The sequence below is a fragment of the Myotis daubentonii genome, chromosome 3, assembly GCF_963259705.1.
Source record: "Myotis daubentonii chromosome 3, mMyoDau2.1, whole genome shotgun sequence".
Classification (NCBI taxonomy): Eukaryota; Metazoa; Chordata; class Mammalia; order Chiroptera; family Vespertilionidae; genus Myotis; species Myotis daubentonii.
The window spans coordinates 219,005,428-219,030,860 of NC_081842.1; the positions used below are offsets into that span (position 1 = coordinate 219,005,428).

Consider the following 25,433-nt stretch of genomic DNA (forward strand, 5'->3'; position numbering starts at 1 on the left):
TTCTAATCCATTCATCTGCTGATGGGCACTTAGGCTGTTTCCAGATCTTAGCTATGGTGAATTGTGCTGCTATGAACATAGGGGTGCATATATCCTTTCTGATTGGTGTTTCTGGTTTCTGTAGGATCAGTGGGTCAAAAGGGAGCTCCATTTTTAGTTTTTGAGGAAACGCCATACTGTTCTCCACAGCGGCTGCACCAGTCTGCATTCCCAGCAGCAGTGCACGAGTGTTCCTTTTTCTCCGCATCCTCGCCAGCACTTGTCGTTTGTAGATTTGTTGAAGGGCCACTGGGTTTTATACTATAGATCAGTGATGGCGAACCTATGACACGCGTGTCAGAGGTGACACGCGAACTCATTTTTTCGGTTGATTTTTCTTTGTTAAACGGCATTTAAGTATATAAAGTATCAAAAATATAAATCTTTGTTTTACCATCGTTGCAAATATCAAAAAATTTCTCTAACTGACACGGCACCACAGTTAAGTTAGGGTTTTTCAAAATGCTGACACGCCGAGCTCAAAAGTTTCGCCATCACTGGTATAGATGATAATAAAAATTATAAAATTGCCAGTTGGAAATGGCTTCCCAGACTGTGAGTCATGTGATGCGCAGACATGACCCCGTCCCAGTCCCAGCCCAGGAGGAGGCTGAGGGCTGTCCTGCAGCTGAGCTCAGGGCCCGGGCGGCGGGTGGGGGCAGGAGCGCCCTGGGCCAGGGCCTCACATGCTGGGTCAGGAGGGGGAGGTTGGAACCTCAGGCGCCAGGTGGGGAGACGCGGGGGGTCCCAAGCCCCCGGCGCAGCAGGTGGTCTCTCCTTCAGCCAGGTGCGGGCTGGCCTCCAGGAGGGGGTCCCGCGGCTCCCCTGACCCCGTAGCTGGTCCGTGGGGGCCTGGCCGCTGCCCGCAGCCTCGCGGGGATGGCTCAGGCGCCTGCATCCCGCTGCCCTGTGTCAGGTGGCGGTCCCTCTGAGAGAACAGGGATGCTGTCTCCTCCACGGGCTCCGTGGTGACGTCTGGCTGGACCCGGGAGGCCTGCAGGTCCCGACGCCTGTTCCTTTCTGCCGGCTCCCCTGTCCCCTGCGAGGGACACTCGGCGTGAAGACCAGGGGCCGCTCCCGCCTGGCCCGGATGCTCGGGGTCAGCCACCCCCAAGGGCAGGAGCGGGGCCTCCCTCCCCGACTTAGCACAGCGTCCACGGGGGACTCAGTCCCGCAGGGACTTGCCCCCCCAACACCGCCCCACCTCCAGCAGCCTCACCGCCAGGGTGGGGACAGGCAGCCATACCCGAGGAAAGGCGAGTTTTCCTGCAAAACAGAGACGCCCCGTCAGGAAGGGGCCGCCCGACCGGGGACCAGGGGGCCTGCTGCTCACTGGGAACCTCCAGAGACCGACCCGCTCAGAGGCAGCAGGACCCAAGCACGGGCTCCTGGTCGGCCTGTCCCCGGGGCCGGGAGACGGGGAAGGACCCGGGCCCTGCCACCTCCCCTGCTGCCAACCCGGACCCCCTCAGCCCCGTGGACCGTCCACAGGGAGGGCTGAGCCCCCAGGGGAGCGGCTGCCAGGAGCCGGGAGGAGGGACCCGCCCGCTGCTCAGAGCCAGGCCCTGGGCCCAGCACCTCCCGGGTGAGGACAGGGCGCAGCCTCGCCCACAGCCCTGAGCCTCTCTCTGCTCAGGGCCCCCCCGCGGGCTCTGGGCACACAGAGCGCCCTGGGCAGGGACAGGGGACGGGGGACATGATGGGGCCTCCCGCTGCTCTCGGGCGCCCTGAGCTCCTCTGTCCGCTGAGGGCAGGTGGGACCTCGGGCCCTGGTGCTGCGTGGGCACCGGGGGCACCAGGCTCCTCAGACAGGAAGTCCCGCCCCCGGGCACCCCAGGCCCCTCTCTATTTGGGGGACAGAGCCAGAGCGGTGTCTGTGATGAGAGAGCTGGGACCTGAGCCCTGACGGGACCAGGGGCTCCTGCTCACCACGTGACCTTCTGTTCCTGATGGCCCTGAGCACAAGTGGCACAGAAATGACGAGGATGACGCTGATGATGATGAGGATGATGGTGACGGGGCCCCCGGGGGAGCATGTCACGTCTGTGCTGTTGGTCCCAGGCGTCGCTTCCCAGGAAAATGGGCCACTGCACCTGGGGGAGGAGGGGCCCGTGGGCAGCGTGAAGGGCGGTCACCCCAACCCCCAGACTCGGAGTGTTGCCGGAAGCTGATACCAGTAGGTCATCCTCAGCTGGGCTGAATCATCGGGAGGGGGCTGAGGGCATGTCCCAAACCTGAACAGGATGCTTAAAGGATTGCTGGCTGCCAGGCAGCTGAGGGCATTTCAATCTACACGTTACTGCCTCCTCCTGGCCAAACACCTGGACAGCCGTAGGCAGTTCCCCCAATCTGACAATGGACTCTGTGTACTAGCCCTGCCCTTTGATGTGTATCTACCTCACCTCAGGGCAAAGTGTGTTAATAAATAGCAAGGGGTCCTGAGACAAGGAGAACTTGGTTCCTTTAGCTAAGTCTTCTCTGGCCCCAAATGCCTTCCAAAATCATGTTTCATCTCCGGACTCTTTAGTCATTTACACACAGCGCCTTCTCCAGATTCCTGAACCCTTCGAGCTGCTGGATGGAGACCATCCGCATTAGAGCGTCCCCTGGGCAGCCTGGCGCACCGAGGGGGAGGCTGCTGCCTGGGGTGGGCCCGGGGAGGGGGCTCTGGGGGAACTCAGGTCCGTCTGACTCTCCCTGTCCCACAGCCACGGGGACATGGAGGAAGGGGAGGGAGGGGCAGGACAATGGGGACACTGGACACCAGAGAGGGACAGCGAAGGAGATGCCAGGGGTGAGGACAGAGCTGGTGTCAGGAATGGACTGTGAAAGCCAGTGCCCCAGACAGAGGGACAGACGGGGGGGACGGGGTGGGGGACGATGTATAGGAGGGGAGGGTGGACCCAGAGGGACAGACATTGGGGGAGACAGGAGGGGTGCGGAGGGTGGAGACACAGGACCCTGGGCCTCCGTGTGGCATCACACCAGAGACTAAGCGGCCAGGTCACAGGTGGAAGGAGGGGGGTATGGGCACTGGGGTTCCCGCTTCCGGGGGAGAGGACTCCTCACTCTGGAGCCTCACGTGTGCAGCCCTGACTCCGAATGGCAGGACCCCTCAGCCCTGACACCTGGGGACGCCCCGCAACACAGGGTGGGTCTCTGGCCGCAGCGCCCTGAGCCCGCATCTGGGATGTGTTGCCCCGGCCCTGGGCTGAGGGGACAGCGGTGTGGGAGCCACAGGGTCAGCGGAGTAGCTGGGGGGTCACCATCTCCCCGCTGGGGGGCCCTGGCAGCGCCTCCTGGGTCACCTACTTGGTCCAGGGCGTGCAGTCTGCCTGGGTGCCCCCCGCAGAGAAGGTGCCCGGCTGGCAGTCTTCACACAGCGTGTCCTGCGACTCGGTGCCTGAGAAATGACAGTGTCGGGCAGAGGGCTCCTCGGGGCCCCCTCAGGCCGGGGCCCGGGGCCTGTGTCCTCAGGGGGGCCGTGCTCACCTGTCTCCCGCAGCCTCTGGCCCGGGCGGCAGACACTGTGGGGCCTGCACTGGACGCAGGCGTCCCCGTCCTGTCGTTCACAGAAGTGGCCGCGCCTGCAGCCGCACACGGTGTTGGTCCGGGTGGAGCAGTTCTGTCTGGTCACCTGGCCCAGGCCTGGGACCCAGAGGAGGAACTCAGAGCAACAGCGAGGCCTGCCAGGGCTGGGGGAGCGCCCGTCCCAGGAGGACACCACGCTGAGGGCTGGGCAGCGCCCGCAGGCCTGGGGAGGGCACAGGGACAGGGTGCGCCCCCTCTGCTCCCCCTGGACCCTGCCGGCCGCAGCCCAGGCTCAGCCGGAACATAGGCCGGAGCTGCCGGACGCAGAGGCCAGTCCCAAGGGGCTCCTGGTCTCACCTGGGTCACAGACGCGGCACGGCAGACACTCGGGCAGGCCGTTGAGGTGGGCAGTGAAGGTGCCCCTGGTGCAGGGCGCACACATTGTGCCCGTGAACTCCCCGCAGGCCTCCTTCACCCGGTAGCCTGCAGCCAAGAGGGCACACACTCAGGATGTCGCCAGGAGCCCCGGCAGGTGTGACACCCCCCAGTGTTCACCCCACCCGGGCTGTTCCCCAGGCCAGTGAGCCCGCTTGGCAGGAAGTGAGAACTTTCTAGAGGTTGGAGGCCCCCTGGGACACAGAGATTCGGCTCTGAGAGCCCCTCTCCTGGCCTGAAATGGAGTGCCCACCTCCAGCCCCCGCCCTGAGCAGTGAGCTGAGGGTCTGGGGCGGGGAGCTGGGGGTGCCCTCTGTGTCCAGGGGCTTCAGGCCTCCCATGAAGGGGTGCTGGGAGCAGAGGGGCTCCAGGCCAGGGGAGGGGGGGATGCCTGCCCCCAGCACAGCCCTTCCCCCGGCGCCCCCCAGGGGCCCTGCAGAGCTGCACCCACCTGGCCTGCACTTGGGGCAGCACATGGCCCCCGTTGGAAACTCCTCCTCTTTGCACGAGGGCATCCCCAGTGCGCAGGGCGGGGCTGTCAGAAGGAGGAGGCTCAGGGCCTAAGGGAGATGGGGGGAGGAGCGTTGGAGCAGAGCAGCTGCCTGGGCCTCAGTCTGACCCTCTGGGAAATGGGCCCTGCCCTGCAGGGGGCGCAGGACAGGATTGTCTATTGAGGATCCTAAGAACTTGGGTTTGGGACCACCCTGTGTGTGACCTCTGACCCCCTGAGCTCAGGAGAGTGAGGCCCCGCCCCTGGGAAGGCCAGGGCTGCTCTGACCCCAAAAACTCAGCCTCGCTGCTCCCCGTGCTGCACCCGGAGCCCTGGAAGATGACAGGTAAAGGCAGCGGGGGGAAGGGCTCTCTGTCCTCACTGGGTCATAGGCAGGGGGCTGGGGAGGGACAGGGGGAGGGGGAGGCGAAGGGGGAGGGGGACGGGAGGCCTGTCAGTCAGAGCTGCTCCTGAGTGGTAACCACGGGCTTGGGAGCTGACGGCTCTGGAGCTGATGGAAACGCACAGGAAGCCTCCCTCCCAGGCACAGACACCCAGTTCCTCCCCCAGACGGGCTGGGCGGTGGGGGAGGGTTCCGCCCTGAATGGGGGGGGGCAGGGGTCCACAGAGGAGAGTCCTTGGAGGGCGTGGCCTCCTGCCTGGGCCCCAGTCCCAGCGGCCAGGGCTGTGAGCAGGGCCGGCTCCCCCACCGGCGCTGGGCTGCTGGGCGACAGACACCCTTCCGGACTCACCAGCCTCAGGGCGTCAGCCGCGGGGGTCGGGCTGCAGGGGGTTGGCCCCCAGCCGGGCAGAGGCTCCATGCCCGCCCCAGGAACCCTATTCCCTGACCGCTGCCTTGAGTCTCCGGCCGGCAAGACAGACAGACAGCAGGACAGAGGGACTCATTCTCGACCTCGCAGTGGCGGAAAATGTGTTGTGAAACAGAAACTAATGTTGTTTTTTGTTTCCTCCAACCCTCACACAGGCCCGGAGGAGAAGGGCTCTGGTTGGGCTCTCAGTGCCTGGAGAGGGGGCCAGGTGGGAGGGGCCAGACGGGAGGCGCCAACGAACTGCTCTGCCTCAGCTGGGCCCCCAAAGGGCATCTCGCTCCCTGTCGCTCTGCCCCCCAGAGAGCTGACCTGCAGCCTCTCCCCATGCGGGCAGAGCCCTCTGAGCCTCCGTGACCTGTGTGCCCTCTGCCTGGGGCTGCTGTTTGCACCCAGACCCCCCTACACTGAGCCCGGGAGCTCCTCACCCCTCCCTCCAGGCCCCCGGGCCCCTCAGCACCCACCCTCCCTTCTGGGTTCCCCCCGCCCCCCCCCCCCCCGCCCCCCTGCTCTGTTTCTCAGATGCTGGCAGACCTTGCATGCCAGGCTTCGCGTCTCAATGTCTTTAAATGAGCGCTTGTGCCCAGGGAGGTGCCAGGAGAGGGACGCTGAGCTCCCCAGGGCTGGGGGTGAGGCCTGGGAATGAGGATGTGGTTATTGGCCGTGATGGTCATGGGGCTTCGGGGGATTCTGGCCGGATAGTCACAGGCTGCTTCTCCCTCTTCCTTCCTCTCTGAAATCAGTCTACACTAATAAAAGGGCGATATGGTAATTAGACCAGAGACCTTCCAGACAAAGCCATGGTGGCGAGCCGAGGCAGAGGTAGCTAGGGGCGAGCAGGCAGCAGAAGGAGGCAGGTGGGGGTGAGCAGGCTGGCAGGAGTGGCAGTTGGGGGCAATCAGGCCAGCAGGAGTGGCAGTTGGGGGTGATCAGGCCACCAGGCAGAGTGGTTAGGGGCAATCAGGCAGGCAATCGGGTGAGCAGTTAGGAGCCAGCGGTCCTAGATTGTGAGAGGGATGTCTGATTGACGGTTTAGCCTGATGGGATGGGCCTAAACCAGCAATCGGACATCCCCCGAAGGGTCCCAGGTTGGAGAGGGCACAGGCCAGGCTGAGGGACACCACTCCACCCCCTGTGCACGATTTCATGCACTGAGCCACTAGTCCTATCTAATAAAAGAGAAACATGGTAATTAGCGTACGACCACTACCCTTCCCATTGGCTAATCAGGGCGATATGCAAATTAACTGCCAGCCAAGATGGTGGCCAGCAACCAGGCAGCTTGAAGCGAACCTGAGGCTTGCTTCCTTCAGTGATGGAGGACTCCAACATCCCCGCCTGCCTTGTCGGCCTCTGAGCTTGCAGTTTGAAACATTGTTATAAATATAGAATCTAAACAAATTCCAGGAACCTGCTTTCAGCCAGCTGGGATCTCAGAGCTGGAGTTAAAACAGTGTTTCGATTATAGAACCCAAACAAACCAGATACCTGCTTTCAGCAGCGGAGGCCTAAGACCTGAGCCAAGCCTAAGAGCTAAAGCTGGCCCAGAATAAAAAAGAAAAAAGAAAAAACGGAGCTGTTGGGAGCTTCAGTCACCCGCCAGCCTGAAAACAGCCCTCAGCCCCTCACACACACTGGCCAGGCACCCCTGTGGGGACCCCCACCCTGATCCAGGACACCCTTCAGGGCAAACCAGCCGGCCCCCACCAGTGCACCAGGCCTCTGTCCTATATAGTAAAAGGGTAATATGCCGCCCAGCACCAGGATCAGCAGAGCAGCGAGGCCTCCTGGCACCGGGATCAGCGTGACAGGGGGCAGCGCCCAAACCCCCTAATCGCCCTGCGGCTCTGTGTGTGACAGTCGGTGGGGCCACAACCTCCCTATCCGCCATGCTCTGTTCGTGACGGGAAGGCGCCCCAACCCCCTGATCAGCCCTGCTCTGTGCCTGATAGGGGGGAGCTCCCCAACCCCCTGATCGTCCTGCGGTTCTGTGTGTGACAGGGTGTGGCGCCCCAACCCCCTGATCGGCCCTACTCTGTGAGGGACAGGGGGCAGTGCCCCAACCTCCCCATTGACCCTGCCTTGAGTGTGACAGGGGGTGGTGCCCCAACCCCACAATCGGCCCTACCCTGAGCGTGACTGAGGGTGGCATCACAACCTCCCGATCCGCCCTGCTCTGTGCATGACAGGGGGTGGCGACCCAACTCCCCAATCAGCCCTGCTCTGAGCCCAACCAGGGGCTGCACCTAGGGATTGGGCTTGCCCTCTGCCACATGGGAGCAGGCCTAAGCCAGCAGGTCGTTATCTCCCGAGGGGTCGCAGACTGCAATAGGGCACAGGCCGGGCTGAGGGACCCCCCTCCCCCCGAGTGCACAAATTTTTGTGCACCGGGCCTCTAGTCCTATCTAATAAAAGAGAAACATGGTAATTGGCGTACAACTGCTACCCTTCTCATTGGCTAATCAGCGAGATATGCAAATTAACTGTCAGCCAAGATGGCGGCCGGCAGCCAGGCAGCTTGAAACTAACATGAGGCTTGCTTGCTTCAGTGACGGAGGACTCCAACGTTCCCCATCTGCGGCTGCAGGCCTCTGAGCCTGCAGTTTAAGAAACTGTAACAAATACCGCCAGACTTCAGCCAGCAGGATTGCAACATTGTAAGCAAAGGCCAGAAACCTACTTTCAGCAGCGGAGGCCTAAGAGCTGGAGCCAAGCCTCAAGCTAAAGCTGGCCCAGAATAAAAAAAAAAAAAAAAAGAAAAGAAAAAAAGGAGTGGTTGGGAGCTTCAGTCACCCCCAGCCTGAAAACAGACCTCAGCCCCTCACCCAGACTGGCCAGGCACCCCAGTGGGGACACCCACCCTGAAGGGTGTGTGACCAGCTGCAAACAGCCATCATCCCCTCACCCAGGCTGGCCAGGCACCCCAGTGGGGACCCCCTACCCTGATCCAGGACACCCTTCATGGCAAACCAGCCAGCCCCACCCGTGCACCAGGCCTCTACCCTATATAGTAAAAGGGTAATATGCCTCCTAGCACCGGGATCAGCGTGACAGGGGGCAGCGCCCAAACCCCCTGATCGCCCTGCGGCTCTGTGTGTGACAGGGTGCGGCGCCCAAACCCCCTAATGGCCCTGCAGCTCTGTGTGTGACAGGGGGCGGGGCCACAACCTCCCTATCCACCCTGCTCTGTGTGTGACAGGGTGCTGCGCCCCAACCCCCTGATCAGCCCTGCTCTGTGCCTGATAGGGGGAGCTCCCCAACCCCCACCCCCACGGGCCCTGCTCTGTGTGTGACGGGGGCAGTGCCCCAACCCCCTGATCAGCCCTGCTCTGTGGGTGATAGAGCGCGGTGCCCCACCCCCTGATGGGCCTTGCTCTGTGTGTGACAGGGGGCAGCGCCCCAAACCCCTGATCGACCCTGCTCTGTGCGTGACAGGGTACAGAGCCCCAACCCCCCTGATGGGCCCTGCTCTGTGAGTGACAGGAGGCAGTGCCCCAACCCCCTGATTGGCCCTGCTCTGTGCATGACAGGGGGTGGCACCGCAACCTCCCCATCGACCCTGCGTTGAGTGTGACAGGGGATGGTGCCCCAACCCCCCAATCGGCCCTACCCTGAGCGTGACTGAGGGTGGCATCACAACCTCCCGATCCGCCCTGATCTGTGCATGACGGGGGGCAGCGCCCCAACTCCCCAATCGGCCCTGCTCTAAGCCCGACCAGGGGCTGAACCTAGGGATTGGGCCTGCCCTCTGCCACCCGGGAGCAGGCCTAAGCCAGCAGGTCGTTATCTCCCGAGGGGTCCCAGACTGCGAGAGGGCACAGGCTGGGCTAAGGGACACCCCCCCCTCCCCTCCGGTGCACAAATTGTGCACCAGGCCTCTAGTATATATATAAAAGCCTAAGTGACTGGCCAACCAGCCGACCGGCTGACTGGCTGGTAACTATGATGCACACTGACCATCACGCACACTGACCATCACGCACACTGACCGTCCCACACACTGACCTTCACGGGGCAGATGCTCAATGCAGGAGCTGCGGAGAGACAGCAACGTTGCGGAGCGCCCTCTCACATTCTGGGAGCCCTCGGGGGATGTCGGACTGCCGGTTTGGACCCAATTCCCACAGGCCAGGCCGAGGGACCCACCAGTGCATGAATCCATGCACCAGGCCTCTAGTGAAACTACATTTAAAAAATATAGTTCGGGAGCCTGGCCCCTCTCCATACTTTTTGCTTCTTGGAAACTGAGCGCATCCCTTTTTGCCTCTCACTTCACACGTGTCTGTGCTGGGCTGTCGGATTGGCCTGGGCTTCAGGCACATCCAGGTTGCCCAGCGCCTGCCGCTGGAGGCAGCGAGGATGGACGGACAGACAGACGGACGGACGTGCTTCTCAAAGCCGCTCTTATCGGGGTTGGTGCCTGGGAACTGTGGGCCCGCCCCAGGCGTTTCCTGTGGTTTCGGGGAGGCCTCCTGTGTGCGGAGGGCAGCAACCACCAGGAACCAGCCGTCCTGGATCTCACGGTGGAGAAAGGCCAGCCAAACCCCCACTCAGCGACCCCCCAAGTTAAGTGGCCTGCGCTCCTCCGAAGTCAAAGGCAGGAAACCAGAAGAAAGGGGGGCGCCGCTCCATGTTGAAGGCACTCAGGGACCTGGGGGCTGCTCCTCCCCCCTCATTCTCTCTAAGAAGCAATGGGGGGGCTCGGGGGCTCGAGTGGGGGGTGGCTTGGGTGAGGGTTAAAAGAAAGAAAACAGCCCTAACCGGGTTGGCTCAGTGGATAGAGTGTCGGCCTGTGGACTGAAGGGTCCCAGGTTGGATTCCAGCCAAGGGCACATGCCCGGGTTGCAGGCTCGATCCCCAGTGGGGGGTGTGCAGGAGGCGGCTGATCAATGTTTCTCTCTCATCGATGTTTCTAACTCTCTATTCCTCTCCCTTCCTCTCTGTGAAAAAATCAATAAAATATATTTAAAGAAAGAAAGAAGAAAAGGAAAGAAAAGAAAAGACCCGGAGGAGAAAGCTCTGGGAAGGAGTGTCGGCGTCGAGACGGACACACGTGGCCCAGCGGGACCCGGAGGTGGGGAACCAGGCGGGCCTGACCGAGGGGGGGCGGGGCCGCCTTCCAGGAAAACAGGTCAGATGGAAGGTCCCGTGAGTCAGCCACCGAGCGTCACCAGGAAGGCCCGCCTGGGAACTCCGTGCTGGGAGACACCCACCTGGGTGCCAAGGGCCCCGGAGGCTTGACGGGAAGAGAGGCTGCTGGAGGGAAACACCCAGTGTCGTCGATGGAGCCACACAGCCCGGACCTGCCCTGGGTCACGGGAGCCAGGCACCCACCAGTGTCAGGAACTGGCAGCACGGAGACCAGACCGGGGCCTCGCGGAGGCCGCCTGGGAGCTGCGGGCACACGCGGAGTCCAGGTGCCGGAGGGCAGGGCTGGGGCGCAGGCAGGGGGTCAGGAGCCGCCTTCCAGCACAGAGGGTGCTGCAGGCCGCGCTTCGGGAATCTGTCCCTAAAACCAGGTCACGGAGCCGGCGGGGCTCGGCGGCTGAGCGTTGGCCAATGATCCAGAAGGTCATGGTTCCCTTCCCGCTCAGGGCACATGCCCAGTGGGGGATGTGCCGGAGGCAGCCAGTCCATGAGCCTCTCTCATCAGTGATGTTTCTATCTCTTCTTTCCTCTCTGAATCCAATACAAAAATATTTCTAGCCCTGGCCAGTTGGCTCAGTGGATAGTGCATCAGCCTGGGGACTGAAGGGTCCTGGGTTCGATTCCGGTCAAGGGTACATGCCTGGGTTGTGGGCTCAATCTCCAGTAGGGGGCGTGCAGGAGGCAGCCGGTCTGTGATTCTCTCCCATCATTGATGTTTCTATCTGTCTCTCCTTCTCCCTCTCTGAAATCAATAAAAATATATTTTAAAAAATAAAATAAAATAAATATTAAAATAAAACCAGGAAGAATAAGAAACAAGCCCTGTGTGTGAAGCATAAAACCCCAAGCACCAGGCGAGGCACAGGCTGGGAGTGCGGGGCTGGGAGACAGCTGAGTCCTGACCAGCCAGAGGCGCATCCTCACGGCCACCTGGGCGTCCGGCCACACCTGTCAGCGGCTCCGCTGTCCCCAGGCAAAGGCTTGTCCGGATCTGCTCTCAGCGCTCAGAAACCAGCTCCGAGGAGCAAAGTGCACGACCTGGAACGGCTGTGACGCTCCGAAGAGGGACTGCACGGGGGGATGGGGGGGTAGGAGGGGGGATCGCGAATATGCCGAGAAGCAGGAAGACAGTAAGCTTCCCATCGTCTGAGGGAACACATTCTTTTTTTAAAAATATATATTTTATTGATTTTTTACCGTGAGAAAGGGCGAGGGATAGACAGAAACATCGATCAGCTGCCTCCTGCACACCCCCCACTGGGGATGTGCCCGCAACCAAGGTCCATGCCCTTGACCGGAATCGAACCTGGGACCCTTGAGTCCGCAGGCCGACACACACGAAGTTCATCGCTCCATTTCTCAACATAGCCCACAGACTCATACCCCAGAAAGGTCACAGGTTACAGACTCATACCCCAGAAAGGTCATAACCTTTCTAAGGTCATAACCTTAGGAAGGTTAGGCTCTCCACCCCTGGCTAAACCGTGACCGGCATGTAATCAATGTTAAGAGGGAGCTGTGGTCTTTGCAACAGAGCCAGTCCTGGCTCCCAGGTACAGAGGGATTCGCTTTCTAAAACCAGTAAGATCACAATCAGTGGGGTGTTCACATTACAATCAATAAGGCATTCAATCGAATGGGATGATTTATAAAATTCAGAAAATCAAAATAACTTTTCTATGGTTAAGCCAAACAGCAGGGTTAGAGTTACATTACAATTTCTACCTGGGATGATGGCTACCGTACTTCAACCGCAGGAACCAGGCACGAGGCCCCGTGCGCCCCTCTGCTCAGCATTGCGCTGGAGGTCTCCGCCAATGCAATACGGCCGGAAAGAGAAATAGAAGGCGTGTAGATGGGAAGGAAGGAGGAATATTTCTTCCTGCAGACAATGTGACCGTGTACGTGAAAGCCCTCAGAAACGTACTGGAAAGCTATGTGAGCTACTACGTTTACTTAGCAAGGTCGCAGGACGCAGGCCGATATTAAACACGAAACAAAAAACCCACCAAGATTGGAATCTGAACATGTGATTAACAATGATGCCATGCTTGGAGACAAACGTAACTGAATGTGTGCCCGCCACTCGGAACATCGCTGAGAGACGTGAAGGAGGGCCCGGTAAATGGAAAGATACACGGCGTTCATACCCTGGAAGAATGAATAGTCATCAAATGTCAGAGACCCCCAAGCCCCTCTAGAGAAGCAACGTAACCCCCACCCAGACGGCAGCAGGCTGGTTGGTAGACGCTGACCAGGTGGTGTGTAACGTATGTGGACGCCGAGGGACCACAGTCACTGTCAGGCCACAGCAACCACGGACCCCACCGGCCCTGCCTCACACAGGGGACCCCGCTCCGTGGCTGCATCGCTGACGAGGTGGACTTAGGCCCGCCAGGGACTTACCCTCCTGACAACACTCACCCCGAGCCTGGCCACCAGCCCCCGGGACCGACAATCCTTCTCCAACCCCAGGTGCCTGGCCCCCCGGACGTGTTCCCTCGGGGATAGGCCATCGCCCCGAATCTGGACGCAGGTGTCCCTCCCGATGCAGGGCATCAGCTAGGGCTTGGGCTCTTCAGGTGGGCGGCTACAAGACGAACAAAGCGCTCTCTCTTTCCGACGTGGTCACCCTGCGGAGGACGTGGACAGCGTGGCTGGCTGACATATCTGGGACGCGCACGCACGCACACATGTACATAGCAGCCAGAAGGGCACGGAGGCCAAGAGACTGGAAAAGGGACAGCAGAGCTCAGCCCACAACGTGTAGAGCAGTGGTTCTCAACCTTGGCTGCACATTAGAGTCACCTGGGAATCTTTCTAAAATCCTGATTTCCGGGCCTCACCCCCCGGAAATTCTGTTTCTTTGTTATGGGGTGAGGCTACAACATTATTAGTAACAAAGAAACAGAATTTCCGGAGGATGAGGCCCAGAAATCAGGATTTTAACAAGATTCCCAGGTGATTCTAATGTGCAGCCACGGTTGAGAACCGCTGGTGCAGAAGGAATGACGGGGAGCTAAGAAGTTAAACATCGTGGCGTCGGCGGCATAGCTCCTGGGCTTGGCCACTGATGCGTGGACAAGGCTGCTGTCCAGGGGCTGGGAGGTAGGCCTGGACCTGCCCTGACTTCACACCCGACCCCTTGCCCCGGGAGGACTGCCAGCGGCCAGGATGGTGCCTGAGCCATCGTGCACCGGGGAGAGAGCGTCCGCCCCGGGCCACAGGTCAGGAGCCACCTGTGGGTCAGCAGGTGAAGGATGCTGGGAAAATCCGCGGCTGCAGCTGTCATCTGATTAACCTTTCCCCCCGGATTCCAAACCCTTTACCTACACTTCTCTCCTCTGTACGTACAAGGTCGGCCTCAGCCCCAGGAGGCTACGGTTCCATTCCAGGTCAGGACACATGCCCGGGTTGTGGGTTCGAGCCCCAGAAGGTGCCGGGGTCCAACCCCAGCGGGTCCAGGGGTCCCCAAAGGCGTAGACGGAGTCGGTGAAGAAGGAATGACATGGAGATAGCGTTCAGTTGATCAGCAGCCTAGCCAGGTTCTAGCTAGGCTCTCCTGCCAATCTCCGCAGTCAGGTTCAGTCCAGGATCCCTGCCACGCTCTCTCGCCAGGCTCCGCCTCCAGGCTCTGAGGCCAGTCCCTGTCCAGGATCCTCCGGCATGCTCTCGCCAGCGAAGTTCTTCTGTCTCTAGAGAACGTTCTGTGTAGGTTCTGTGCCTAGGCTCTGTCTCTCTTGGTCCTGTCTTCCAAGCCCTGTGTTCTAAGTTCTGTGTTCTGAGTTCTGTGTGTTTCTGTCTTGTTACAACTGTATTTATACCAGTTGATTCAATCCTATCAATCTCTATTACAAAGGTTAGGGCGTTTCCTATCTCCATTCCAGGGAGAAAAGATTATGTAGTTTAAGCATGATTGTTCATAGTTAAAGGGATTAATTGCCCGCCTGGCACTTAGTTGAGGGGTTTTATTCCCTCCCTAACTTCAGGGGAAAATCCCTACCTGGGGATTCAACCTTTCTCGGAGAGGTGACCTTGGTTAAAACACAGCGCCAAGAAGGTGAGCAAACATATTAAGAACCGTATGCTATATATGCCAGGTCCCTTGAAACAGCAAGGATGGACCGGCTCCCGGCAAGAAGGGAGCGTGCAGGAGGCAGCCGATCGGCGATTCTCTCTCATCATGGATGTTTCTGTCCCTCTCCCTTTCTCTGAAGCAATAAAAATGTATTAAAATTTAAAAAGTTGGCTTGAGAGGAGATGTAAGAAGGAATTAGGGTACATGACCCACCGTCTCTCAGATCACTGGCCACCGGAAGGAAGCACCCATCAGACTCAGTCCTCAGCTCTGCCTGTGGGTTCTACAGTTCAGGCTGCACCAACACCAACTTATCTAGTTCCAAAAACAAAAAGGTCCCGTGTGTGTGTGTGTGTGTGTGTGTAGGGGCCTCTGGGGGTGGGGGTGGGGGCTGCCCAAACCACCTCCACTTCCTGAGCCGCTCGGTGGGGTTTCTACACCCGCATGCTTTACTTTTATAAGAAAAAGACTCATGAGTCGTGTTTCCATTCACTGCTGGCGAGGCGGCCCGCAGGCCAGCCCCAGGGCATGTAGTTTCCACAGAAGGTAGGTGGGTGGTTCCTGTCTATCGCACGGCCTTCCCCCACCTCCACGTGGGGTCCCCTGCCTCCCACGCCACCCCTCAGCCCTGGGCTGTGACTCAGAAATGAATCAATCCGGCCCCCTCCACCTCCAGCCTGGCGCACCGGCACTTAGGAAGCACCTACTGCGTGCGGGGAATGAGCACAAGTCGGCGCTGAGGCCGCGCGCCCGCAGAGGGGCCTGGTGGCAGGTGGGGTGCGCTCACTGCTGTAGAGACGGTCTGTGCGTTTATTCGAGCCACACTGTCCACGATTGCGGGGAAGGAACACCTCGGCAGCTGGCAGCTGGACAAAATGCTCCCGGGAAGGCAGCGGGGCAGCCTGGCTGGTCACTTGTGTAAAATACATTTTTGTTGACATCAGAGAGGAAGGGAGAGGGAGGGAGAGAGAGACATCAATGCTGAGAGAGAACCATGGACCGGCTGCCTCCTGCACGCCCCACGCTGGGGACCAAGCCCCAACCCGGACCTGTGCCCTGACCGGGAATTGAACCGTGACCTCCTGGTTCCTAGGTTGACGCTCAACCACTGAGCCCCGCCGGCGGCTGCACAGAGGAGCCGGAAGTGGGCGGTAGATCAGGGAGGCAGGAGAAAGCAACGCAGAGGAACCTCGGGGAATGGGTGAAAAGTAAAACGGTGGACACGCCTCTGTGACAGGCGGGCACAGGGCAGCAGGCAAGTCAGCGATTAACACCTGACAGCAACAACAAGGGTGTTGTCGTGAAATACAGAAATGTTCAAAAATGCTTTGAAAATGTCTAAGAAATGTTTTAAAGTGTTTGAGTTGACTTTCCTGAGACTTAAAGTGTGATATTAAGGACACATTCCCCGCTGCCCTGGAGCGTGTGTCCCTCATAGATAAGGATGTGAACTTCAGTCACTGACCCAGAGTGACCTGCTAAGATAAACACTCGAGTGATTGATGTGCTCTCCCTCCAGATCAGCCCATGCAGCCCTCGCCCTGCCTGAGACTAACGTGTGTGCATCGGCGTAATTCACTGATAGCCGCCTGAACCGCTGCGGGCGCGGGGCAGGCTTTAAAAATGGGGGTCCCGCCCTGGCCGGTTTGGCTCAGTGGATGGAGCGTCGGCCTGAGGACTGAAGGGCCCCGGGTTCGATTGCGGGCAAGGGCATGTGCCTTGGTTGCGGGCACATCCCCAGTAGGAGATGTGCAGGAGGCAGCTGATCGATGTTTCTCTCTCATCAATGTTTCTAACTCCCTACCCCTTCCCTTCCTCTCTGTGAAAGCTCAGTGGAATATATTTTTAAAAAAAGGGGGTCCTGACCAGCCAACATGCTCACCTGTCCAGACAGCCACAAAGGCCCGTCCTCTTGTCAGTCCGGGAAGCTACGCCGCTCCACGCTCCTCTCTCTGCCAGACAACAGAAGAGCGGCCAGTACCTCCCGATCAAGACACGACCGAGCTCTCAGGTGAGGAACGCCCGCCCCCTGTCCCCGGACCGGCCCCCTGCATCCGGACCGGACCAGCCCAGCTGCCGGACACCCCCCCCCCAGGACAGCACCACTGGGATCCCCAATAAGCCTGCACCCGCAGCACCAGGAATTGTGTGAGTAGTAAAGCTGTGTGATTTGCAACTGCATATGTTTCGTGTGGTGTGAGTCCTCCGGCAGTTAATTGAATCATTTTGCGGACGCTTAAAATTTAAATGAAAGCCTCTGGTCTTCTCGGTCCTAGGCTGCCCTCGGTCCTGCTTGTGTAGAGCAGCAGCTACCTGAATGCCCCACACCTGCACGGTTAGTCTATCTCAAGGAACGCCTTAGATAAACACCCCGGTAGATAAACACCCTGGGTCCTTTCCCGGAATCAACTCGGGACAAAGGGCAACTGTGGTCTCCCTCTGGCGAGGTGACTGCTTCCCCACCTGCCAAGGGCATGTTCTCTTAGATCAGCCGTGGGCAAACTACGGCCGTTTGAAATGAATAAAACTGAAAAAAACAAAGACCGTACCCTTTTATGTAATGAGGTTTACTTTGAATTTATATTAGTTCACACAAACACTCCAGCCATGCTTTTGTTCCGGCTCCGGTCCAGTTTAAGAACCCATTGTGGCTCTCGAGTCAAAAAGTTTGCCCACCCCTGTCTTAGATGCAAAAGGCAATGCGCTGGCCAGTGAAGGGCAAGACCGACCTCTGCAGGGAAGATTCCAGCCTAGGACGGAAGCTATGGGCCATGAACAGCCTTCAGTTTTCATTCCACACCCTCCTATGGGGTTGCTTTCGGTTGTAAGGCCGCCCCACAGGCCTCCCCTGAGCTTGTCGGGTTTAGTTGTGGCCCCTGAAATCCACAGTATGAAGGGGGGCTGGGAGGGGCAGCCCTGGGGGGAGGGCGGGCCAGGACCCCGGAGCAGCAGTGGCATAACCGAGGTGGCCTTGGTCACGGCTCTGCCGCTGGCCGGCCCCTCTCCCTGGCCCCTGTGCTTCCCCTGGGTGGGTGTCCGCATTTCCGCGCCCTTTCCAGGAATGGGGACGCCCCGCCCACGGGGCTGGGCGCCTGGGCCCTAGGACCCTCCGATGCCACCAGAGGGCAGCAAAGCCCGTGCGCTCTCTTCTGGCCTGTGCATGTGTCTGTGTGCGTGCGTGTGTCTCTGTGTGTACGTGTGTGTGCGTGTGCGTGCGTGTGTGTGTGTGCGTGTGCGTGCGTGCGTGCGTGTGTGTGTGGCCTGCACACCCTCAGGGAGGGGCCACTCCCCTTAGGGTTGTCCACCCTCTGTCCCTGCCGGTCCTGGTCCCGCGAGGCGCACGGCAGGCCCAAGACCAAGGGACCCCCCACCTGCGGCCGCCCTGGTTGAGGCGCTTCCTGGGGAGAACAAAGGGGGGAAGCTTGGGGGACCAGGAAGACCGGTGCCGGGAGAGGCCACTCCCTGCCCTGCTCAGTCCCTGCTGCCCAGTCAGGGAGGGGGCGGGGGCAGGGAGGGGGGGCTGACCCCACTGCGGAGGGCGCCAGCCCACCCCGACCCCCGACCCCAACCCCGTGTGCCCTGGGCACCATCCCTGAGCCTGCAGGACAATGCGCGCTACCACTCGGCTGTTGGGAAAGTGACCAGAACCCAGGACACACCCCAAGAGTCTCCTGCTTGTTGGGGGGCAGGGCGGGGGCGGGGCCTTGACCAGTGGTTCCAGGGAAGAGGCCAGCAAGGCAGGGTCCAGCCCTTGGCACAGTGCCCTCCCCCCCACCCCGCCAGGAGGGAGGCCTGGATCCCTCCCCTGCTCTGGGCAGTGGCCCTGAATCTCAGAGGCGGCTGTCAGCCTTGGGGGACAGGGGACAGGGGACTGGGGACGGGTCGGGGGATAGAGACCCAGGCGCAGGCTGCAGACTAGCATCTGTTTGCAAGCTCCCCTGGGTCCAGCGCTGGGTTGGGTCCTGCAAATGCTCAGCACCCCCAGCCCACCCCCCCTTCCACATAAACCCCGGTCCTTCCCTGGCCTCGGAAAAGTGGGGGTCCAGCTGTGGGCCTGGCTGGATGACGGGCAGCCCCCCCCCCTCCCCTCTCCCTGCAGACCAGGCTGCCCACAGGCACTGCCCCAGCCCCCCCCCCGCCCCCCCCGCCCCCCGCCTCCACCAGTCACAGCCTTTGTAACGTGCACAGCCCTCGCCCCAGGACCCCTCCCCCAGGGGAAGACCGGGGTGCGGTGGGAGCCTGTCCCACAGCTGGGCTGCTGGCCGCGCCCTGGCGCTGGGCTGAAGTGGGAGGGGAGCCTAGCCCGTGTGGCTCAGTGGGTAGAGCCTATGCCTGCGGACTGAAGGGTCCCGGGTTCAATTCCCAGGCACGTGGCTGGGTTTCGGGCTCGGTCCCCAATGGGGGGCGTGCAGGAGGCAGCGACACATGACTCTCCCATCACTGATGTCTCTCTCTCTCTCTCTCTCTCTCCCCCCCCCCCTTCCTCTCTGACATCAATAAAAATATTTATTTTAAAACAGAAACGGGAGGGGAGACGAAATCCCTGGAGCAGGAGGACGCTGGGCCCCGCGGGGCGGGAGCGTGGCCGCCGCAGGAAGGTCGCCCTCCGCGGACCCGCGTCTCCGTCCGCCCGGCTGCAGGCGTCCGCCCGCCCGAGGCCCGCCCGGCGCTGCGAGCGGTCGGGGCTGCAGAGCGAGCGGGGCGGTGAGCGAGCGGCACCGGGCGGAGCGGGGCCACCGGGCGGAGCGGGGCCACGGGGCGCCCACACCCCCAGGGGCCGCCTCTGCGCGCCCGGCGCTGGGCTCAGCGGGGAGCGCCCCCTCCGTCCCCGGTTCCTCCAGCTCAGAGCCGGGCCGGCGCCGCGGGACCGTCCCCCGCGGGAGGGAGGGAGGGCGCCCTGCGCGGCTGCGGCGACCCGGCCGGTCTTCCCGGGGGGTGACCGGGACCCGCCGGGCGCGGCTCGGAGGGTGGCGGACGGGTGGCCGACGGGCGGCGGGGCGCGCGTTCCCACGCTCGGCAGCCAACGGGCGGCCTTGGCTGCACAAAGAGCGGACCCGGCGCCGGGCGGGAGAATGAGGCCCCGCCCGCAGGTGGGGGTGCGGGGTCGCAGGAGACCAGGGGCATCGCGGGGACGCGCCTGCTCTGAGTCCGGCCCTCAGATCCCCGCAGGGCGGCCCCGCGGCCCGGCGCCTGCCCAGCTCCCTCCTGGACCCGCCTCCTGCCCTGTGCGCACAGGACAAGGGTCCCCCGGCCACCCTCTGGTCACTGCCTGTCCCCCGGGTCCCTCCCCGGGGCCCCTGCAACTCCTCCCAGCTGCGCGGCGCTCCCCCAGCCGGAGGGCGGCAGACCCGCTGGGTGACCCACGCGGCGGCAGGGTCACCAGGGATGGGGTGTCTCCCACCAGCGCTGCAGAGGGGTCCTCGCCCTTTGGGCCCGGGCTGTGGCCCCTGAAAATCTCCTCCTGGCTCTGAACAGCCGGAATTCAGGCTCCGCCTCCTCCAGGCAGCCCCCCCCATGACTCCTCCCTCCCCCAGACCGGACCCATGTTCCACGTCATCATCCGCTGGCTGGGCAGTTAGGGCCTGATTCCCCTCAACCTGCCCGCCCCCCCAGAACTGACGTTTCCATTTCCATTTCTAAAAATTCTTTAATTATTTTTGTTAATCCTCATCCGAGGATATTGTTCCCATTGATTTCTAGACAGTGGAAGGGAAGGAAGGAGAGAGAGAGAAAGATGAGAGAGAGAGAGAGAAACATTGATGTGAGAAACACGTTATCACACACACGACCAGGGCCAGGGATTGAACCTGCAACCCAGGTGTGTGCCCTTGACCAGGAATCGAACCCGTGACCCTTCAGTGCATGGACCAACACTCTAACCACTGAGCACACCGGCCCGGGCAAGACCTGGTACAGTGGGGCCTTGACTTACGAGTTTAATTTGTTCCGGGACGGAGCTCATAACTCAGATTATTCATATGTCAAATCACTGTGACATTCGCTGCGCCAACTAGCGGTGGGGTATCTGAAGCTGGCTCCTAACCCGAAATTTTTTGAGCTTGCAACTCAAAACAAAAAATCGGCCAAGAGACGGCTCATATCTCAAAAAATCTCATTAGTCGGGACACTCGTAAGTCAAGGCCCCACTGTATTTTTATAATTTTTTAATATATTTTTTTTTTCAGAGAGGGAGAGGGAGAGAGAAAGACACATCAATGATGAGAGAGAATCCTTGATCGGCTGCCTCCTGCGCCCCCCGCTGGGGATCGAGCCTGCAAATGGCCATGTGCCCCGACCAGGATCAAACCTGGACCTTTCAGCCCGCAGGCCGACACCCTATCCACTGAGCCACACTGGCCAGGGCAAGACCTGGTATTTTAGGCAGCGGACCTAGGGGCTCGGGGGGAGGCAGGGCTGTTGTGCATCTCAGAAGAGGAAGCTGCGGTCGGGAGGAGGCCCCACGCAGCCCCCACCCTGTCACGTGTGTTGTGTGTGTGGCAAGATGGGCCAGCGGGCAGGTGGGTGGGGGGACGGGCCTGGAAGTAAATGGGGGAACCCAGCACAGGCGGCGAGGGCACAGGCGCGAGCTGCCAGGATGAGGCCAGCACGTGTGGCGGTAGGAGCACAGCCCCGTGGCAGCACAGACACCCGGCACAGCAGCAAGACAGGGAGGGTCCCCCCCACCCCCGGCCCTGCCCCCAGACCCGTGTCCCGGGACGCAGAACGAGTGAGGGGCCCATAACTGCGCCAGGCTCAGGCCGCTGGCTGCCCAGGTCCCTGTGCAGATGCTCCCAGCCGCCCAGCCGGGCCTCCCAGGCCCCCGATGGCCCGCGGGCAGGAGCCGCTCTGGGACACTGGTCCTGTCCTGTCCGGGTGGCCAGGTAGGCTGAGCTGGTCCCTGCTCCCCGCCAGCCGCCAGGCCCTGAATGGCCGGGAGCCTTTTGTGGGAGAGCAGCTGGCGGCCTTTGAGGGGCTGTGGGAAAGTCCGCGGGCCGCCTCTCACAGCCTCTCAAAAGCCGGGATTATCTCCGGCAGGACACCCTCCAAGGACATCCCCCAGGGTGGGGGCGGGGGCGTCACAGAGGCCGTCCGCCCAGCCCTGGCCCCACCAGTGCCTGGGCCTGAAGGGTCCCCTGAGTGCGGAGCCCCTCAGACACCCACTCCCTGCCCCCAAATCCAGCTGCCCCAGGGAGCCCCCACCCCCTCACCCTCCACGCTGTCCCTCCTGATTGTCCGGGCCCCGGGCCCACTGGGGGATGGTCCGCGGAAGGGCCTGCTTGGGACATGTATTGAGCACCTGCTGCATACAGGCTGAGCAGGGCCTTCTCCCCGGACCAGCTCAGAATCCCGAGAGGGAAGCGAGACCACATCTGCCCACGCACAGAGCAGGGGACAGGCCCAGCCAGCTGCTCGCTGAGGTCACACGGTCCTGGGTGCACTGTGGCCCCAGGACCCCAGGCTTTCTCTGCACCCAGACACCGGCAGGGGTCACCCCCCCCCCCCAACCCCCGGTTCACCGATGCGTGGGGGCAGCGGAGCCTGGGGCAGGGGGCGGGCAGAGCCCGGGCGGAGCCTGCAGATGACCGAGAAGGTGATGCCGGCAGCTGCAGGCCAAGGCGGCCGGGATGCTCCGCCCCTAGTCACTCCCTTTGTCCTCAGCACAGGCCAGGGAGGAACTGCTACCAGCCCATTTCACAGACCAAGAAACTGAGGCCCGGAGAGCCCAGCCACTCCGTGGCAATGTCTGAATTCCAACACGGAGCCACAGCCCTACCCGCTAGGCCAGAGGCTCTCTGGTGTCAGCGCCCAGGGACTGAAATCCTGGGGCAGGGGGCAGGCGGCTACCAGGGGAGGGCTCGCAGGGGACACCGGGGGGCCTCGGAAGCAGGAAGGTGCTAGTGGGGCCAGATGTGAGGCTTCCAGCATCGCCGAGGCGTGTCCCCCACCTTTCCAGGCTGCCGGAAGCCCCGCCCGCTGGGACCACTGCTCCCCAGATGGCCGCTGGGCGCAGCTCCACACAATGACAGGCAGCCCTGGGAATGAGTCTGTTGCAGCACGCGCCTTTTGTGCAGGATGAATGTCCTGGGGGGGAGGGGGGCACTGGAGTGGCCCAAATCCCTCCCTGGGCTGGGTGGGGAACAGGGCTCCCAGGCCGCTGCTGGGAAGAGCCCCACAGCCTCGCCCTGCACCCCGGCCACCCTGTGTGGCCTCCGACTGAGGGCCGGGGTCCAGGGAGACCAGGAGGCTCCCTCCTCCCCGTCCACGCCCAGGACGCAGAGGCCCATGGGGCTGACAGGGGCTCACTCTCTCTGGGGCTGGGCTCAGGGCCGCAAGGGCAGGCGGTCACCCACAGAGCCCGCGCCAAGGCCGAGAGCCATCTCAGTCCTCAGAGGTGGGGGGGCCAGAGGCTGAGGATGTGGCTGGCTGAGGGGCTGAGCGTCGACCTGTGAGCCAGGAGGTCAGGGTTCGATTCCCGGTCAGAGCACATGCTGGGTTGCGGGCTCGATCCCCAGTGTGGGGTGTGCAGGAGGCAGCCGATCCATGATTCTCTCATCATTGATGTTCCTATCTCTCTCTCCCGCCCATTTCTTCTAAAAAAAAAGAGAGAGGGAGAGAGAGGCTGAAGTTAAGGTCGCTGCCAGACCTGGGGGCACCCAGATGGGAAGGGCCCCATTCCGGAATCCTGTGCTCTCTTGCATAGACTCACCCCCCCCCCCCCGCCACCACCCCCCCGCCAACCCCCCCCCCCCGCCACTCCCCACCTCACAGCCAGGCCCGGGCCCTCCCCCTGGCGCACGGCAGCCACTCACAGTGACCAGTGACTGCCCAGCCGGCGACAGGCAGCCTGACTTGCCTGTTCCCTACGCTGTGGCTGCCCGGGGCCCCAGAGCTGGCTTGGTCTAACGGGGTGCCGTGTCCCTGCACCTCAGCGTGGGTCGGGGTGGTTGTGGGAGCACCCGCTGTGCCCAGGCCGTGGGCAGGATGCTTCCCGCTGGCCAGAGCCGAGCCTCACGGAGGGGTGCCCACGGTGCCCCCGGCGCTGGTTCTCTCCGGGGGGCAGTCGTCTGCAGAGGTGGGGGGACTCCAGGATCCAGGAGGAGCGGTGATGGGGGCGGAGCCCCTCACAGTGATCCAGGGCCCACAGAGCCTGGGTGACAGGGTCCCCCCAGGGCTGGTGCCCCCTCCTTTCAGCCATCACAGGATGGGGGTCCAATGAGCCCAGGAGTGGGGGGACTCAAACACTCGGTCAGCACTGTGGGTCACAGAAAGGACGCGGCGCCCAGAGCTGCCCGACCCCCCACAACAGCCAGGCCTCCCCGACATCCCTGTGGGCGGCCCACCCGGGCACTCGCCCTCTCCCGCTCCCAGGCTCCTGTCTAAGTCAGCCCCTCCCCCACCCCTGCCGTGGGCGCTGCTTTCCCTTATCTATCACCCCTCAAGAAGGGGTGCCCTCACCCCCATGCTGATTTGCAGAGCTGCCAGCAACCTGACCCGACAGCAAGGGAGCTCCTTAAAGATCAGCAGGGCCCCAGCCAGACGGGCTCAGTGGACAGAGCGTCAGCCTGGCCCTGGGTTCCATTCTGGTTAAGGGCACGCACCCCCCCCCATCTCCTTGCAGGCTTGAGCCCCAGGGCATGTGCGGGAGGCAACCCTTCTATGTGTCTCTCTCACATGACCTTCTCTCTCTGTCTCTCCCCCTCCTTCCACTCTAAAAATCAATGGAAAAATGTCCTGGTGTGGAGAGGGGGAGGGAGGGGATTAACAGACAAACCAAGATCAGCCAGGCCAAGCCCTGAGCAATCAGCTGGGAAACAGCTCAGGGCGGGCCTGTGGGGCTGAAGCAGGCACAGTTCTGGGGGAGCAGGGGTTGGACCAGCCAGGCTGGGCACCCCCAGGAGCTGAACTTAGGGGGGCAGGGAGGAGCTGGGTGCTTTTAGGACAAAACCAGTCTTTCCAGGTGCAGAGCAGCCAGGCCCGCTATTCTCTGGGGGTGCGGAGCCCTGTGGGTGTGAAAGGGAAGGGCCCCCCAGACCTGGGAGAAGCACAGGTGGCCAGCGTGGGGTGGAGTGACCAGCTTTCTGGGGGGAGGGGCAGCGGCCTCCTCTGCCCTAGCCCAGGGTGTGGTCTGGGCTCAGCCCCCAGCCTGCAGCTGGGCTTGGGTACAATGGGGCCGCAGTTTGCTCACCTGTACAGTGGGCACGGGGCTGCCTCACCTGGGCAAGGAGGCCTCTTCCACAGCAGCCCCCGCAATGAGAAGGGGGGCTGGGGCACGCGCCTGGCGGTGGCAAAGACTACGGTCAACGCAGCCCATAGCGGGCTGGTCCGCCTGCCCCAGCTGCAGGTGGGGTTTCCGAAATGGTCCCCACAGTCGATACGTTAGGACCCAAGGGCCCGGCCCACCCTCCTTCCCCTGGTGTCGGAAGGCAGCCGGCCACGTGGGGGAGCTATGGTTGGCTGGTCCTCGTTGCGTGTTGTCTCTGGAGCTGAATGCGAACTTCATCCCATCCCCAGGACTCACAGGAGCGTTTCCTTTGCGTATTGGTTTCTTTGAGAATGTGAAAACCACCCTGGCCAGTGTGGCTCAGTGGGCAGAGCGTCGGCTGCGGACAGAGGGTCTGGGTTCGATTCCAGTCAATGGCGCAGACCTCGGTGCAGGCTCCTCCCCAACCCTGATCAGGGCGCGTGCCTCCTCACATCGATGTTTCTCTCCCCCTCTCCCTAAACATCAATGGGAAATAGCCACCAGCGAGGATTAAAATTATTATTAATAATAACAACAATAATAATAATAATAATAAAAGAAAATTTGAAAGCCGCGGGCGAGGATTAAAATTATTACTGCCCTGACCGGTGTGGCTCAGTGGATAGAGCGTCGGGCCTGCGG

General features: G+C 61.7%; 1 protein-coding gene across 3 annotated transcripts in view; it reads right to left on the minus strand.

Annotated features, from left to right (window-relative positions):
• LOC132231767 (tumor necrosis factor receptor superfamily member 14-like) overlaps positions 1–5,415 on the minus strand; it is a 31,240-nt gene extending 25,825 nt beyond the window's left edge. The window contains exons 1-9 of one of the 3 annotated variants that reach the window (XM_059691526.1): positions 5,248–5,415; positions 4,457–4,565; positions 3,928–4,053; positions 3,532–3,687; positions 3,352–3,442; positions 1,969–2,132; positions 1,286–1,305; positions 807–1,078; positions 559–691 (exon numbers count right to left, since the gene is read on the minus strand). In XM_059691526.1, the coding sequence (XP_059547509.1) occupies positions 559–691; positions 807–1,078; positions 1,286–1,305; positions 1,969–2,132; positions 3,352–3,442; positions 3,532–3,687; positions 3,928–4,053; positions 4,457–4,565; positions 5,248–5,316 (1,140 nt within the window). In that variant the 5' untranslated portion in view covers positions 5,317–5,415. Of the gene's footprint in view, positions 1–558; positions 1,079–1,258; positions 1,306–1,968; positions 2,133–3,351; positions 3,443–3,531; positions 3,688–3,927; positions 4,054–4,456; positions 4,566–5,247 lie in introns of those variants that run through there. The other 2 variants (XM_059691527.1, XM_059691528.1) reach the window with 2 other exon arrangements.
• Between the last annotated feature and the right edge of the window lie 20,018 nt (positions 5,416–25,433).